The sequence below is a fragment of the Malania oleifera genome, chromosome 8 (genome assembly GCF_029873635.1).
Source record: "Malania oleifera isolate guangnan ecotype guangnan chromosome 8, ASM2987363v1, whole genome shotgun sequence".
Classification (NCBI taxonomy): domain Eukaryota; kingdom Viridiplantae; phylum Streptophyta; class Magnoliopsida; order Santalales; family Ximeniaceae; genus Malania; species Malania oleifera.
The window spans coordinates 10543786-10560514 of NC_080424.1; the positions used below are offsets into that span (position 1 = coordinate 10543786).

General features: G+C 32.8%; 1 protein-coding gene and 1 pseudogene across 1 annotated transcript; one reads left to right on the plus strand and one right to left on the minus strand.

Annotated features, from left to right (window-relative positions):
- Window positions 1–491: 491 nt before the first annotated feature.
- Window positions 492–1688, plus strand: LOC131162348 (early nodulin-like protein 18; annotated as a pseudogene).
- A 3189-nt stretch (window positions 1689–4877) lies between these two features.
- Window positions 4878–13092, minus strand: LOC131162579 (protein neprosin-like). The gene is made up of 7 exons (XM_058119194.1): window positions 12979–13092; window positions 12767–12872; window positions 12353–12561; window positions 8177–8230; window positions 7904–8047; window positions 5932–6284; window positions 4878–4971 (listed from the first exon to the last, which is right to left on the minus strand). The coding sequence occupies exons 1-7, from the start codon at window positions 13090–13092 to the stop codon at window positions 4878–4880; spliced, it is 1074 nt and encodes a 357-aa protein (XP_057975177.1).
- Window positions 13093–16729: the final 3637 nt, after the last annotated feature.

Sequence of the window (16729 nt, forward strand, 5' to 3'; positions counted from 1 at the left end):
AAGTAATGACTTATTTGACTAAAGCGCGTGTAGCTAGTTATTAATTATGAAGGATTGAGTGATATGTATATATATATTGAATAAAGTTGTATTCATTTATTATCAATTAAAAAGCTAACCAACCCATTTTCAGCTCATTACTTATATTGTATAAACATCATCTTTAAATTTATGGTGCACGCAGGCATGTTATTGGTCAAGATTTGTGCCTTAAGAAATCCATCTGACCCACATGGGTGAACTTTTAAATGACTCGGCGGGTGTTAACATCTAAATAAATTTAATTTTAGTCCAAAGAGGTTAGACATTGCATGATGATTCCAAGCATCAAAAGAAGCTGCCTTACTCAAAGTTCATACATGATTTTTGAATGGTTGAATTGGCGTGAACCCTAACCCATGATTCCATGTATGGCTCATTTACTTTTTTAGTTAATTGAATGCAACTCACTAAAATTGAATGTATTGAAATTATAAATACATGAAATTGATGAGTAAGTCTAAACCTCATACCAATTAAAATCTACAGCTCGCTAGAATTGTAACGAGAGGAATTAACCAAATACCTTAGGTCGCAATTTGCCATCAACGGCGACCAGAGATCAAGTGGACGGTGTTCATGGCGCATCTGACGGCCATTGCCTTCTTATTCACCGTCGTCGCATCGGCAAACCCTGCAGCCTCATACACTAACTACACCGTGGGCGGCGCCGCGGGCTGGTTTTTCAACATCACCACCAACACATCCGCCGCCAATTATTCCGCCTGGGCTGCCGGTGTAACATTCAATCTCGGAGACTATCTCAGTAAGTCGACTACTCCACTGTCCGTTAACTCCTAATGTTTCGTCTTTTTTCCTTCCATTTTTTCATCAATCGAACTGTTTGGTTGCTGGGAAAGTAGGGAAAATGAAAGAAGACGGAGGGCTGGTCATTTTTTTTTTTCTTCTCCAATTACTTTCTCAACAACCGAGCAGATAATTTTTTGAAAAGAAAAAATTGATTTTGATCTGTAATCAATCAAATAGATCATTAACGATTCATCTCTGCTTTTCTACGATCTCCAGTTTTCAACACGAACACAAATCAGACCGTGATCCAGACATACAACTTGAAGACTTATCAGATCTGCTCCACCGACCACGCATCGGACAGCGATACGTTCCACTACGACGTAGGAAGCAGTAAGTTCGGGGAGGCGTTGACGGTGGCAGTTGCGTTGACCATCAAGGGTCCAAACTACTTTTTCTCCGACGCGGACGACGGTGTCCAGTGCCAACATGGCATGGCTTTCGCGATTGAGCGATCAACGTCAATCGCGGAGTTGGCGGCAAGCCGAGCCTCAACCAGCCACCGCCGCTGATGACTGTGGAGCAGCCGCGGCAGAATGGTGGTACGTCGCGGACCGGGGTCCATGTGCGCAGAGCACTGTCTTTGTTTCTGCTCTCATTTGACATTATTGCTTATCTGGTGTGAGGAGCGTCTACTGGGAGATGTGGTGGGAGTCATTTGTTCATTAGCTGTGTGGATAGGCCGAACCCTTTGTCGGATTAGCATATTCTGTTTTTTTTTTTCCCTCTGTTTAAATATTTTGCATGACGAAGTAACAAATTATGGACTGCAATACATTTCATATTTTTTGTTCCTCTTGGAAGATGGACGGGTTATAATATTTGATGAGTTGGAGGAAGGGTTCATTGTGTCAGGCGTTGGATGGAACTTGCTTGCAAGAAGTAAAAGCAACAATTTAAGCAATCAAACCCCTTGAAATTTTATTTCTTACTATAGGAGGGCATGCATGTTCGTCTCGCGAGGGTTGAAAGCTAACCAATCAGATAGCTTTAAAGTTTAAAAAGTCAACACATTTAACATTAAGAGTGGGATTGTGAGAGTAATGAAGGATGGTTTGATTCCCAGTGGAACCGTAATCTAGGAAGTAGTTGAGATGATGTTTTCTGCGGACACACTGAAGAATGATCTAAAATGTGATAAATATATTTATTTTTTATATGCATGTACCCACACTTGATAAAAATGTATGACCGACCACTTTACATAATAAGAAAATCTTATTAAGATCAAAATCAAAATTTATAATTGGCCAAAATGGAATTTCAAGTTTTGGGTTCTAATTGTCATTTAATTGTTTGTTTTCCCATACAAGGGCCAAATGGCGTTTTAGCCAAAACGGAAACGGAAATTGGGTTCTAGCTTTCGCCTTTTGCTTGGAGGAGTGTCCAAGAAATTTCCTGCTCCAAGAATCTCTCTCTCTCTCTCTCTCTCTCTCTCTCTCTCTCTCTCTCTCTCTCTCTCTCTCTCTCCATCTGGGCTTAGCCACAAAAATAGACTTTTCAAAATGAAAACATCCACTCACAAATATTATTAATACATATTAATCATGGAGGTGGAAGATTACACAAAAATAGTTAAGAGGGAAATGTTGGTCACCTGCCCAACTTTATAGTGTGAGCATTTTTTTTAGGAAACAAACTCCATAATTAATTTCCCTAAACACAGATAACCAAGTTATGAAGCAAAGCCATTTGCGTTCCAATCTTGGGCTGTATTGTTGAAAAACAAACACACTAGAAAATCATTGCACTCAGTGGCGGATTCGAGATTTTGTTAAAACTGCAAGGGAGAGGGCGAGATTAAATTAATTTAGTAAAGAATTTGTAATATTTTAGTACTCCCAGCTTTCTCTTACTGCGGTATTTTCCTGGTTTAAAATTTTAATGTAATTTGTAATTACTAACTAAAAAAACCTCAAAATTACCAGCAAAAAAAATTGATTTTTAAATTTTTTTATTATTTTATTGACATTTTCTGAAAAAAAAAATTTATTTTATGAAAGTTTTTATAAAAGAATATGAATTAAAACTTTTCTCCTAATTTTCTAAATTTTTGAACGCTTTTGCATATTTTTTGTATTGAAAGTTCAAAATAAAAGTAATTATAATAGAAGGAAAAGAATACAAAACGAAAACAACATTTTTCATTTTTCATTTTTCCCTTCATTACTCTCAACTTCTCCCTTTTCTTTTTTAGCATTAGTTTCCCTCTTTATATGTTTTTACAATGAGTTGAATAGTGTCAACTCTCTTCCTTCTATAGGCAATCTATTTTTTATCATTTTCTATATGATCTAGTTGAACAAGATGTTGCCACGTGGCACCCATATAAGTTGTGAGGAATAGGTTTGATAAAGTGTGTGCATGTGCTTGTCAGGTCATGTTAGTGCAAGGTGAATGGTGAGAGTGAAATGAGATGAAATTGTGCATGTGAGGTTATGTAGTTGTAAGATGAGTGATGTGTGTTAATTATGTGATTGAGTAGCATTGAGTTATGTGAAATTGGAAGTGTACAATCAAAGAATGTGTGAAATTTTGTGTTAAATTATGCGTGAAAAAATTATATGAGTTTAATTCAACCGATTGAGCACCAATTTTCAAAATTAAAGGTTAATCGAACTCTAATTTGAAAAATTGAGGGTCGATTTGAAAATTTAAACTCCGTTAGGCCTAATTTTAAAGACTAGAGTTAAATTTAGTAGAATTAAGGTTCAATTTTTAGGTTTCATATTTGCATTTTGGGCAAATTTAGTTTTGCTCTCGCTTCTTGTGCGAGTTTTGAGATTGCAATTTGATGATTTTGTTGTGCTTGTGTGTATTTTGAAAGTGAGGTGGTCTGGAGATAGAAACTCGAAGATGAAGGTTGAGATACAAAATCATGCAAAAATGAGATGGGAAAGACCTTAAACCAAAAGAAGAAATTCATTTCTGTCTGAAAAAAGTAAAATTTAATCCTCCCCAAAAAAAAAATTTGATTTTTTAACTTTTAAAAAAAAAAAAAATTGAGTCAAAACCCCCTTTTGACCTAATTTTGTGTTTTTGAAAATTAAAAAGAAAATAGTAATCAAGAATACTAAATTTTATTATATGATGCTTCGGACAAAATGGGTATCAACAAATAAAGGGCTTGTTCTGATAGGGTAAAAAAAAACACGCACACACACACAATGATAGTAGTTAACTTTATTTTTTGTTAATCTTTATTTTTTTTATACATAATTTTAAAGTTAAAATACAAGATGTAATGTAGACTCCACATTTGATGTGGGTTTCACACGTTATTACTGTCTGTCATGCATATGTGCATTACAAGATACAATCCACGCAAATTAAGGTTTAGCAAAGTTAAGATGTTAACCTTCTCAAAAATTTTATCAAAGAAAATATCTAAATAAGACAAAATCTAATGTCTATTATGAGTTTCACACTCTGTTAGTATTATGCTAGGATCAATATGTGTGTCAAGATAGCACATCGATGCAGAAGTTAATATTTGAGGAAAAAAAAAAAAATTTTCAAAATTTTCTCTATTTTTCCCGATTTTTTGTAATTTTCTGCTATTTTTATCTATTTTTAAAATTTAAAACTAATTAAAATATTTTAAAAAATAATATATACAATAAAATAAATAAATAAATAAATAAAATGCTGAACTGGGTCAATCGGTTTATTTAAAATGAACCGGGTTAAACCAGTAGGTGCCGCGTGTCCACTCACGGACAAAGGTGACACATGGCATTTTTGTTTTGTGTTTTTTTTTTGTTTTTTTATCTTTTTTATTTTTAAAAGTACTGTAGAAGGGTGACATTAGCATAACGTCACTTTGATACATGTCACTCTCCGAAGCCTTCCTTTTATTTTTAAAAATTTATTCTAAAAAAAATATAGGGCTTTAAAAGACTTTTTTCTTACTTGAAGTTGCTATTGCAACGGGCTCACTCTCCAAGTCAGAAAACCAAAGTTATAAAACTCTAAATAACAATCAGAATTAGGAAGGATGAATAATGAACAACCTATAAAAAATTCAGCTAAATCGAACGAGGAATCACTATCCGATCATCTAGATCAAGCTGACTGTGCAAGCTATCAATCCTGAAGTTGTTGTTGCAATGAGACTGCAGTCTGTGCCACAACATAAAAGTTTCAAAACTCGAAATAACAATTTAACCGCTCAAAATGTATAAGGATTAGTCATGCACAACTTGTAAAAATTGTAACTTAATTGGAGGAGAAATCACCATCCAATTGTCTGGATCAAACTGACTGCTCAGACACCTCTAATCCTAAAGTTGCTGCTGCCATTAGGCTGCTATCCAAGGCACAAAATCACAATTTAAAAGCTCTAAATAACAATCTAATCAATCAAAATTAAAAAGAGTAAATCATATACAATCTGTAAATATTTCAGTTCAATCAGATTAGAATTCACCACCCAATAGTCTGGATCAAGCTGACTGCGCAGGCACCCTTATTGCTATAGTGGAGTTGTTGTTCGAGTCAGAAAATCGAAGTTTTCCAAGCTCAAAATGACAATCGAACCAAATAGAATGAAGGATGAGTGAGGCGCCACTTGTTAAAATATTAGCTCAATTGGACGAGAAATCACCCTTCGAAAGTTTAGGGAAAACTGACTACGCAGGCACTCACAATCTTGAATTTTTAGGAAAAGCACACTTTTTTCTCCATCTCTTTTTCTTAACACGAAATTCTTTTTTTATCCTCCTCTTTTTTTTTTTTTTCATGTCTTAGGCTCCTATTTATAGGACTCAAGGAGTAATTTAATTAGCTAATCTAATTCAAATCAACAAATCAAAATTGAATCTAGTTTGCTACCTTAGATTTGATTAACCAAATTTAAATTTATTCAATCAAAATTAAGTAACTAAATTAGATTTAAATTCTAATTTTTCTGATTTGAATTTGAATTGTGTTTGTGTGCAAGTGCCAACATAAAGAACTTCATGGTTGCACGCATAGAGATAAATTTATACTTCATTTATTTGCTCGCCGGGGCGGGCATTAACATGGTTGCGTGCATTTAACAGTAACATGGGGCCTCATGATTGGCACGTGATTCCATACCCAGGACCTCCGTAAAAGAAATGAAATCCGTAGTCGGAATCTCTGATTGCAACATGCAAATCATAGCAGAAGACATTCGACACCTGTGTGTCGATGTTCTCCGGATCTCTGGCCTCTCCATCGATAATTACTTGCAGTAGTCTCACGAAGCTCGCTTTCTGGAAGCCTGCTCGCGCGAAATGCCCACTTCCCATTTGAGTCGTAGTGTGACGGTCTCCTGATCTCAAGTTCGTCACCTGCCCTCCCCATTGCACGCCCGCAGCTCCATTTTTCATTGCCGGCACAAGGCTCCCCGGCCAGTATCCCAATGCAGAGCCTTGGAAAAAAAGGTGCCAAGACCCCGTTTGTAAATCCTGAAAACCACCGTCCCCGTACAATGTCATATTAATTTTTATACCTACATACTAAATTAACATGAGACTCAAATAATCGGGCTAATGCACAGCCCACCCAAGTTGACATTTGGGGGATTTTTAACTTTAATTTAAAATTAGAATACATGAATTTAAATATAATTAAAATAAAAATATGCACAAATTTCAAAAAATAATAATAAAGTTAATTACAAACTATTTTTAATCAATAATTTTGCCGTCATGTTCAATAAAATTTTTACCATCAATTAAATTTTAAAAGTAAAAAAAGTATAATAATTTCTATTTTTATCATAGTATTCTTTTAATGTATATTAGTTTGAAATTTTATTATTTTAGTAATATTTTATAATATTATTTGGTTTAAAACAAAAAAATGGGCATTTTTAATTAAGTTTTTACTTGGTTTTTGTTTTATAAGTATTAGCCAAATAGGTTTCTAGTTTCTAGTTTTTTATCTCTGGTTTTTGGTTTTTGTTTCTAATTTTCATCATTATAATTTTTTATAGTACTACCAAACAATCCCTAAGTTAATTGCTAGTTTTCTAATTTTTCTTTATAATTTGGAGTAACGATCCCAAAAATATATATACATGATCAATGTAAGAATCCTTAAAAAAAAGGGGTGACATTTGGAAAATTGGAAAACAAGGTAATATTTTTTTAATTGTTTAAAAAATATCAAAACATGAAAAATAAAACTTTTTTCATAACCAAATAGTGCTAAAACTATTCATCATTATTCATTTATTTTATATTGTAAAAAAATAAAAATAAAAATAACCATTTTATTTTGTAATTTTTAAAAATTTAAATTAAGAAAATAAAAATTATTTTTCACAAGTAAATGGTCCTTAATTTTTCGAATGTCTCTTCACTATTGCATCTCATAGCCCTTCCAACTGTTTGAATGATTTATTTGTGAAAAGATCCATCGGGAAATCAACAATCAAGAATCTCAAATCAGTATGCCAAAACAAAGTAATATATATTCTGCATAGATGTAGCATCAAAGTAATATATATTCTTTATTGGTGAAAAGGTTCATTTCAAATATCTCTTACTAAAATCGAAAAAAAAAAATTTATCATTAAAGATAGAGAAAAACATGAAACTTTATATGCAATATATATAGTGTGTGTGTGTATAAAGAAATTTAATCATTTTAGGGCACTTTATAGATCCACCAATCAATATAACAAGTTACTCAATTAACCCTTTTAAACTTAAAACTTAAAAACTTAACACGGAAGTCTAATTAAAGTGTTTTGTCATTTTCTTTCTTTAGGCAGGAAGATTTTATATGCTAGTTTATGCTAGAGTCATTTTTGGACTAAATCATCTTAAGTGATAAGAGTGACTTGTAACTTTGGTGACCCTAAGATCACAAGTTTAATTCACTCTTGAGGCATTATGCTAGTGAATTACTAGGAGTGTGCCAATGGGCGAACGACTTTCACCTCTCGGGTTTGGTGTTGCATCATAATATCCAAAGTAACGTGATGGTGGTTGGAGTCCCCGAATTATCAAAAAAGAAAAAAAAACAATGTACGTTGCTTCTTTTTTTTTTTTTTTTTTATGCGAGCAAAAAACATTACCTGTTCAATATGAACGGTTGTATCATATTGGGGTCCATCATAAGAGGATAGAGGATATATGTCTGATCCCAGAGCATATTTTGAAGATAATTGCACAAAACCAGGGCACTCAAGATCAAAGCAGCCTTGTCGATAACTAGTTGTCTGCAATTAATTATGACATGAAAACTAGTTAGCTTTACATAAATTTGTATGGATGGGCGAGATTTAACCATTGACTAATTTAATGCAATTTTAAAATTTTTATTTGAGAGATCAAACTTCCTAACTTACCGTCCAATATATGAATAACCTTGTTTTCTTATCACCATACCTCTTGGGATCAACCTGCAATCATGCGTGTGAAATAATTTCACATCATCCAATTACTATAGTTCCTCGTTCCTTGCACTAACTTTAAGCTTAAAAATTAATGTATACTATGCATGCATTAATTAGGGGTGAAAAAGAAAAACAATTTTTTTTAAATACCATGATTAATTGAATTGAATATATTATATATAGATGTTTCAAATATTTATATAATAAATGCATACCATATATATTTTATGAAGTGTAAATTTTTATGTGAAAAATATAACTTAAAAATCATATGGTTTGGTTTGATTAACCGCCAGCTTTAGCCCAAGTTATCGATTAAGTAAAGTTTAGTTAATTGATGAAAACATATGGGTTTTGGATCTAATTTTTGATGAAATGAAAATTTGGCTGGCTAGCATTTTGATTGTTTAACCAGTTAATTGCATCATGCATTACTATGATCTAATGTTAATTTGTTATTGACTTGAGAGATTAACTTACAGCCCATCCGGCCTCAACAGTATTTAAGTTGTCTATATAGCCAGCGACAAGCCAAATTTGAGCTGAACTTCTTTCATTTTCATTTGTTTGAGGATTCCATACGTTAAGTTTTGCTGAAGCTCCATTGTACGTCGCATGGTTTTCAAATACCACAGCATACTAGTTTTCATATACATATACATGTGCAAAACAGAACACAAGAAGTTAGATCAATTGATATAACAAAAATATGGTACTAACAAAATTTAATTTGATAGAATAATAAACATGTAAATTATATTGAGACATGCCACAAGATTGTGCAGAGACACAAGAAAAAAAACAATATAGAAAATGATTTATGTGTTTTACCTATGTCTACAAAGTTTATATGAAATCTCCAATATATTCTCAACAAGAAAATATCATATCAACCCTTAACACACACAGGCATGCACACGCACACATCTTGAATGTGATGAAACCCCAAAATAAGACCCTTATATAATAATATAATGATACTAGTCATGAATTAATACTATATTGCAAGGGAAAAGGAAAAAAGGGTTCATGGATGGAGGGCGAAAATAACCCTTTTAAAGTATGAATCACATCTCAGACAAATAAATATTTGTGTGCGGGTGAGAGAGATAGTGTGTGTGTGTGTGTGTGTGTGTGTAGCAAATTGAGTTAAAGGTGTTACAACGTCCCAGAGTACCATGCACCTCCTATATGAGAGAGTGAATCTCTGAATCATCTTAATCAAGTGACAAGCTCATTACGGATTGTGTAATGGGATTGAGAAATGTGTCAAATATATGTCCAACGGTCGAAGTCCTCACTAATCTATTTCATCTTATGTAATCATAGAATACCTAATTAACTACTATCAATTAATTAGTCTCTAAGTCAATCATGGATCCAAAGGAACATATAGTCATGATTTGAGCTACCAAAATCAAATTCGAAAGTACAGTTACTCCAATGGGAGGTACTAACACCTGCTATATACCTATCTCTTAAATGATACCAAATTAACCTCAGATTAGACTTATGACATTCAATTAACTCACATTTACTATAACCACCAGACTTCAAATATTGAATTTTTTCAAATCCATTCGTTTTCGAATTAATTATTAGGTGTTTTAGTACCAGACAAGACAACCAAAACCTCTAATGAGTTCCTATCCAAAATATTCACTAGATAATTCTCCTTTAGGATATATATATATACACACACACACACACACATACAAGTTACAAAAGTCTAATTATTGATTCTTTTTATAGGGAGTATGTTATAATATGTGGCTCTTATGTTGAGTGGAACACATGTACAAAGAAAACATGGTGGAAAAATAGAGAAGTTGACTTGCAGGAAAAAACTAGCAACGGTTTACTTGAAATCGTATGGTTTTGTTCAGGGTAAGAGGGAACAATCAATGGCTTTGCAGAGTTATTTCAATGGTTTCATCTCGACATTAAACCGTCGATGGTTTGGCTTGGTTTCTTAGCATTGTTTTTCGAATTGGGAAGTTGAATAGGTTAGTTTTAGGGGGGAAAACCTCTTGGAGGGTTATATATACAATATTGTATGTTGTAACTCAATTTATTTTGACACAAGATAGTGAAAATTCATAGTCATTTGCTCATGTGGATGTAGGCATTGTTGAACCGCGTAATTCTTCGTGTCATTATTTTATTACTTTCATATAATTTGCGTGATTATGTTTTCTGTATATTTCATTGTTGGTTGCTGCATTGTGTGATTTTATTTTATCACTGCGCATTGATTTGCACAATAAATTGGTATCAGGGCCAGGTTGGTTACAATGACTTCTGGAATTTCTTCTGTAAAGTTCGATGTTGTAAAGTTTGATGGATTTGGAAACTTTGGACTATGGCAGAGGAAGGTTAAGGATCTGTTAGTGCAGTAAGGTATAGGGAAGGCATTATACGGAAGTAAACCGAAAGGCATGGACGAAACAAGTTGGAAGGAGTTAGAAGCAAAGACTGTGGCAACTATCAGGCTTTGTCTGGCTGATGACGTGTTGTATCACGTCATGGATGAGGAATCTCCGACGACTGTTTGGCAGAAACTAGAAAGCTGGTATATGTCCAAGTCTTTGACGAACAAGTGTTATCTTAAGAAGAAATTGTATTGGCTTAAGATTGCAGAGGGTTCTGATTTGAAACAACACATAAATATATACAATCAAGTTATAAGTCATTTGATGCGAGTTGATGTGAAGTTCGAGGAAGAAGACAAGACGTTGATACTATTGAATTCCCTACCTGTGTCTCATACTTATGAAAATCAAGTTACAACTCTAATATGAGGAAAAGAAACCTTGAATTTGGAAGAGGTTACAAGCACTCTACTAGGTTTTTGTCAGAGGAAGAAAGCTAGGGATGGGATTTCACAAGGTGAAGGGATTGTGGTGAAGGGTAACCAGGAACGTGGGAGAAGCAAGTTTTGGAGCGGATCTAGTAATAACAAGTCTCAGTTGTAGTCCAGAAAGAAGAAGCACAAATGCTATTTTATGTGTGAAAAAAAGGGGCACACTTGGCGGGTTTGGGGCATGACACTAAGGTACTTCTTTACTAGCTGTTTTGGTTAAAGTTTTGACTCTTTATGTTTGTGCCTAATGAATCTTATTGACTATAGAATCTTTTAATTTTTATTTCATGAATTATAAAAATATACTACCTTTTATGTTTGCAGGTAATTGACATCATTTTGCAGGTAGTTTGTTTATGTTTGTTTTGTTTGATTTTGATTCCACATAGGCATGTTTAAATTGGTTTCGTTGGATTATGGTACTATTTTTGTTTTTTTGTTTATTATTATTATTATTATTATTATTATTATTATTATTATTGGTTTTGATGTCTAAGATAGTTTTTATAGTTTATTTGTAAATCTCATGTGTCTTGCTTGTAAATAAAAATCTTAAAAAATAAATATATGTACGAATGGATGTGTAGTAAGGGAAAATTTTATATATGTTAAAAGTGAATCTTATACATTTTCTTTTACAAAAAAATGCATGAGCAATTTGCAACTATTTCATTTAAGTATTTTTTATGTAAGAATTGAATCTACAAATACCTATGGAAAATAGATTTGGGAACCTTTCCTCTCTTTGTAGTAAGTTTAAACTACAAAATATTTTGCTTAATTCTTTTTTTCTTTATAATAAACATTATATATTGTTGCCAATTTAAGCATTTAATAATGTGTTTATAAGTAGTTAAGAGGATTAGATTTCATTTTCAAATGTTAGGGTCTGGTTTCTCTATTGGGCTTTCTAGAAGGCATGCATTTTTATTTTTTATTTTTTATTTTTTGTAAAAATTTAGAAGTTTTATATTAAAGGTCTCAAGTTCAAATCATGAAAAAGAAGCAAGAAAGAGTACAAAAAAAAAAAAGATTTACTATTGCCATCAAACATGTTTATATTAGTTTAGATAATTAATATTTTTAAATTAGTGTAGATAATTTTATTTTGAAAGTTCATAAAAATGAACTATTCAAAAACTCCCTATCTAAATTTGAGATTTCAAAAACCCAGGGAGTGGTACCAAGAAAATTAAGTCTTACTACTTGATGCTCACAAAATGGGAGTGTAGATCGAATGGAAGTGAAAGGAATAGTGGCAATACCTCATATGGTTCACCTCTGAAGCTGAAATTGGGTTGAATGGAATATGGAAATGGAGTTGACGCTAATGATGATGTTGATCTTCTAACTGGAGTTGATGTTGTTGATCTTCTAATGGGGATTGTTCCTTCTGGGCACTCACCACTCTCATGCCAAGTTTGCCTAACCACACTCTCTTGCTTTTCTTGGTTCCATTGACTTGGAATGAAACCTGGTTCCATCTGTAAAACCAAAGACTAATTATATTGAAGACAAGTTACCCTAACATCTTTCATGCATGTTAATTCTCTCTCTCTCTCTCTCTCTCTCTCTCTCTCTCTCTCATATTAATTTTAGCTAATTACCCAACAAAAAACAACAATAGTAATACTTTTAGTAACCTACAAAATTAGATGAAACCTAGCTATATAGTGTACGTTGGGGGGAAGAAAAAACCTGTATTTTATGATTCTTTAATAGTGGATGATCGAAAGCAGGTTGTTTGTAGATATCAACACAATCGATAATATCACCATCCTTGCTCTGCAAAATACCAATAAATTAATAAATTGTTATTGCTAACGGCCTGAAACTTTAAAACTGTAAGTTTTTTCGTTGAAACAAGAATCTGATGCATGCATGAAATTACCTGGATGGTTTTGATTGTCCCTTTTCTGGCTAAATTCCTTCCTCCTTGGACACAACTATTGTTCAGGATGATAGCAAATGCTACCAAGAGAAATCTAAGATAAGCATTTGCCATTCCGAAATTCAATTTTGAAACTTCAATACGAATAATATTGAGGAGTAGTGTTGAAGCTCTATATATAGAGATGGGAGAATTATATGGAAGAAATGAATGATTTCTCTACATAAGAATGTAAACTATCAAAATTAATGAAGGAACTAGTATAGAAAATTATTCAAACAAGGTAATCTCTCATTTTCTTTTAAGGAAGGATGCCATTTAGGCTTCCATGTATGGCACTAACTCATTAATTAATATTATGATATGAATTAAATGGCTTTCTAGATTTATTAGTATTATGATAAGAATTAAAATTGTCATATCATGACTTTGTAGATTTTATTTATGTTAATTATTAGTTATAGATAGAGACGTATCTTTGCATTAGGTCAAATATTTGATTATTTAATTTTTTAAAAACATTATGATATATGCATGTTCTATGATTTTATCAATTAAAAGTACTTTTTTATATAAATTATAATTAATTTGAAGCTTAACAAAATTAAATCATAAACTTGGTTTTTTTATAAATTATTAAAAATATGTTTTGTTACTCTATTAACTAGCTGCAACGAGCACCTTCAGATGTATTAGATAATTATGAATGAATAATATTAAAAAATATGTTTTGTCACTCTATTAACTAGCTACTACAAGCACCCTTCAAATTGTATCCGATAATTATGAATAAATAGTATAAAAAATATATATGTTTTGTCACTTTATTAACTAGTTGCTACAAGTACCTTCATATGTATCCGATGATTATGAATAAAGAATATGAAATTAAATTGCCAACTAGGTTGGCTCAAGTTGTAAGGGCGACTTGTGACTTTAGTAATCCTAAGGTCATGGGTTTGATTCCCCTTTGAGAATTTACCCTGGTGAATTACCAAGGGGTGCATCAATGGGTGGGCAACTTTCACCCCCCCCCCCTAGGGTTTGGTGCTGCACCATTGTGTTCAAAGTGGCACAATGGTGGCCGGAGTCCTCGAGTTATCAATATATATATTAAATTTTCCAATTTAATATATTTTTTAGAAAAGATAATTAATTTTTTATGTGTCAATTCATGTTTTTAATGCATTTGTTTTCTTCTTAAAAAGACCCCAAATAACACATTCTTTGAATCATTATAATAACTATACTATTTATTGGCCTAACAAGGCTTACTAACCTTATTTTGATGATAACAAATCAAGGGAACTTAACATATTTTGGTTAAGTAATGATGTTTCAGGAATCAAGCAAATGAATTCAAGATGAAGTGCTCACAAGTTTTGTTGAAAGTTTATACTCCAAAGACAAGTGGTCAAATGAAAGCTTAAAGTATATTTAAAGCGTGGGCTCAAAGATAGAAAAATATAGTGAAACTTAAAGTATATTGAAACTTGAAGACAAGATGAACTCAAAGAAAGACAAGCATGGAGACTTGGTGCTTAGAACGTTTGAGTCTTAAAGAGTCTTGTGTAAGTACTTCATTTAATGTTGATATGGATGTATTGAAGCTTTTAGGTTTCATTATTGACTTAGAGACCAAATTTTAAAAATCTCGAAAAATATTTTCAAAAGTCTCAAAGTAATATTGCAACTTAAAAGTTAACAAAAAATTTTGGAAACGAAATTGAAAAAGCATATGTTGTTGCACGTTCAGGCTACTTACCTAGTTTGGTCAGGAGACTGTACTTTTTATGTTGAAACAAATTAAGAACATAGAATTGGCCTAGTCAACTAACCCTATGAGTTCAAGCGACTAACCCCATTCTGACTTTGAAATTTCGCTAGTTTTTAAAAAAGCAGGCGACTGACCCTGATAGTCTAGTCAACTGTACTTCGTAATGGTCAAATTTAAATAACGAAGAAAAAGGTTTCCAAATTTGTTTACTTGGACCCCAAACTTTATGAAAACTTGGGAAATACTTAAAGCAACTTGGGAAACACAAAATAGAAACTTTTTTCATCTATAAATACATGAAAAACCTAAAGATTTTACACACAAACAAATATCAAACAACATTCAAGCTATATTATTCACACTTTTCAAAAACTCTTATTGCAAACACTCTGCTGAAGTTCTTACTAAAATTCTTACTGATCAAATCACATGGTTCTTTGCTCACTTACTGAGAAATTGAAATCTAAAGAAGAACCCGGTGATAAATTTATGAGCTTCAATTCTTTCTATATTGATATTTAATTGAAGTATTTTTGTTGTGCATTCAATTGTACTAATCAGCTCTTTTGAGAGTATCACTGTACAAAAATTTATCTTGTTGATTTTTGTACACACACACACACACACACACATATAGAGGAAGAGATAGGACAACTTTCGAACTTTCAAGAACATGTTCCGAAAATTCAAAACTAAAGGGGGACAACTGATGTACCCTAAATATATCAAGGTCAAAGGAGTCCATCTGCCATAAAGGAGTATTAAAGCACCGAACCGATAAGGGCCATCGTCACTCAAAGACAATTGCTCAGACAGAGCAATTGACTTCGACTGCATAAAGACCGGAGTGATTCACGCCCGCACCATAATTCGCCAATAAATGACATTACATCCTCAGGTCAACTCCCGCCACTATAAATAGGGACATGGATAAGAGGCTAAGGTATCTCATTCTTAACCCATCTTTACTATTGCTCGTTACCTCTCTAGAACAATCCCTTACTTAGGCATCAGAGTGATCCCCTGGAGTACACCCCAGGTCTTCCAAGCCTTGCTTCTTTTTCTGTCCTTTTTAGGGGATCGAGATCGGAAAGTCCACCGGAGGTTCTTAAACTTTTCATCCCACAACATAACCTATAAATGTGACCTTTCATTATCCTCATCATATGTCATTACCTTTATCATATGGGACACATAGGAGACATATTCTTACACCTTACCTATGTTGTAACTCTCACATAGTCTTCTAATTCACTCATTCTCCCTTTCCACCCCTCCCCCTCCCTCCCATCTTTAAAATGCTAATACATCTATCACCATTATACTATCCTTACACTACCCATTTTCTTTGCAAAATACTTACCAAATTCATAATACACACATAAACAGAAGAACAATATATATATATATATATATATATATATATATATATATATATATATATATATATATATATATAGAAGGAGACAAAACAAAGAAGTCCCTCCTACGTGTTGGCTGAGGGCACAGTTGGCGTGGGCATGGGATTAGTCTAACGTGTAAGCCTAAGAAACTCTGCATATTAAAAAAAAAAGTCCCTCCTTAGGTCTTCAAGTCGAGCTATTCAAAATCACTTTTGGTGCACACACGAGAACACACAATATCAACTCAGTTCAAGCCCAAAACCTATGTGGGCCTCAGCCCAATTCACCTTATATAAAATTTGCAATTTGCATCGAGCATTAACTCTTTCCCTTATGATTTCATTGTGTGTCATATTTGGTCTAACTTATTTTTCTAATTTTATCTTTGACCATCAATCAATCAAGTAAATAATAGCATGCCAGTTTTGGCGATTACACATTTATTTAAATAATAAAATAATATAAACACAATAAACTTTGGAAAAAGAAAATAAAAAAACTTTCTCAAATTTTTTTCCCGTCGAGGATCACAAATTAAATGTAGTAGTGCCTACTTAGAAGCTAGTAGTAG

Bases quoted from the DNA above. Each gene is read 5' to 3' on its own strand.
- LOC131162579 (XM_058119194.1), bottom strand. From the start codon at position 13,092: ATGGCAAATGCTTATCTTAGATTTCTCTTGGTAGCATTTGCTATCATC. The intron at 12,562-12,766 runs GTACACTATATA...AGATGGAACCAG, and splicing joins GGTTTTTTCTTCCCCCCAAC to GTTTCATTCCAAGTCAATGG. The intron at 6,285-7,903 runs GTAATGTTTTTT...GGTGGTTTTCAG, and splicing joins CAACCGTTCATATTGAACAG to GATTTACAAACGGGGTCTTG.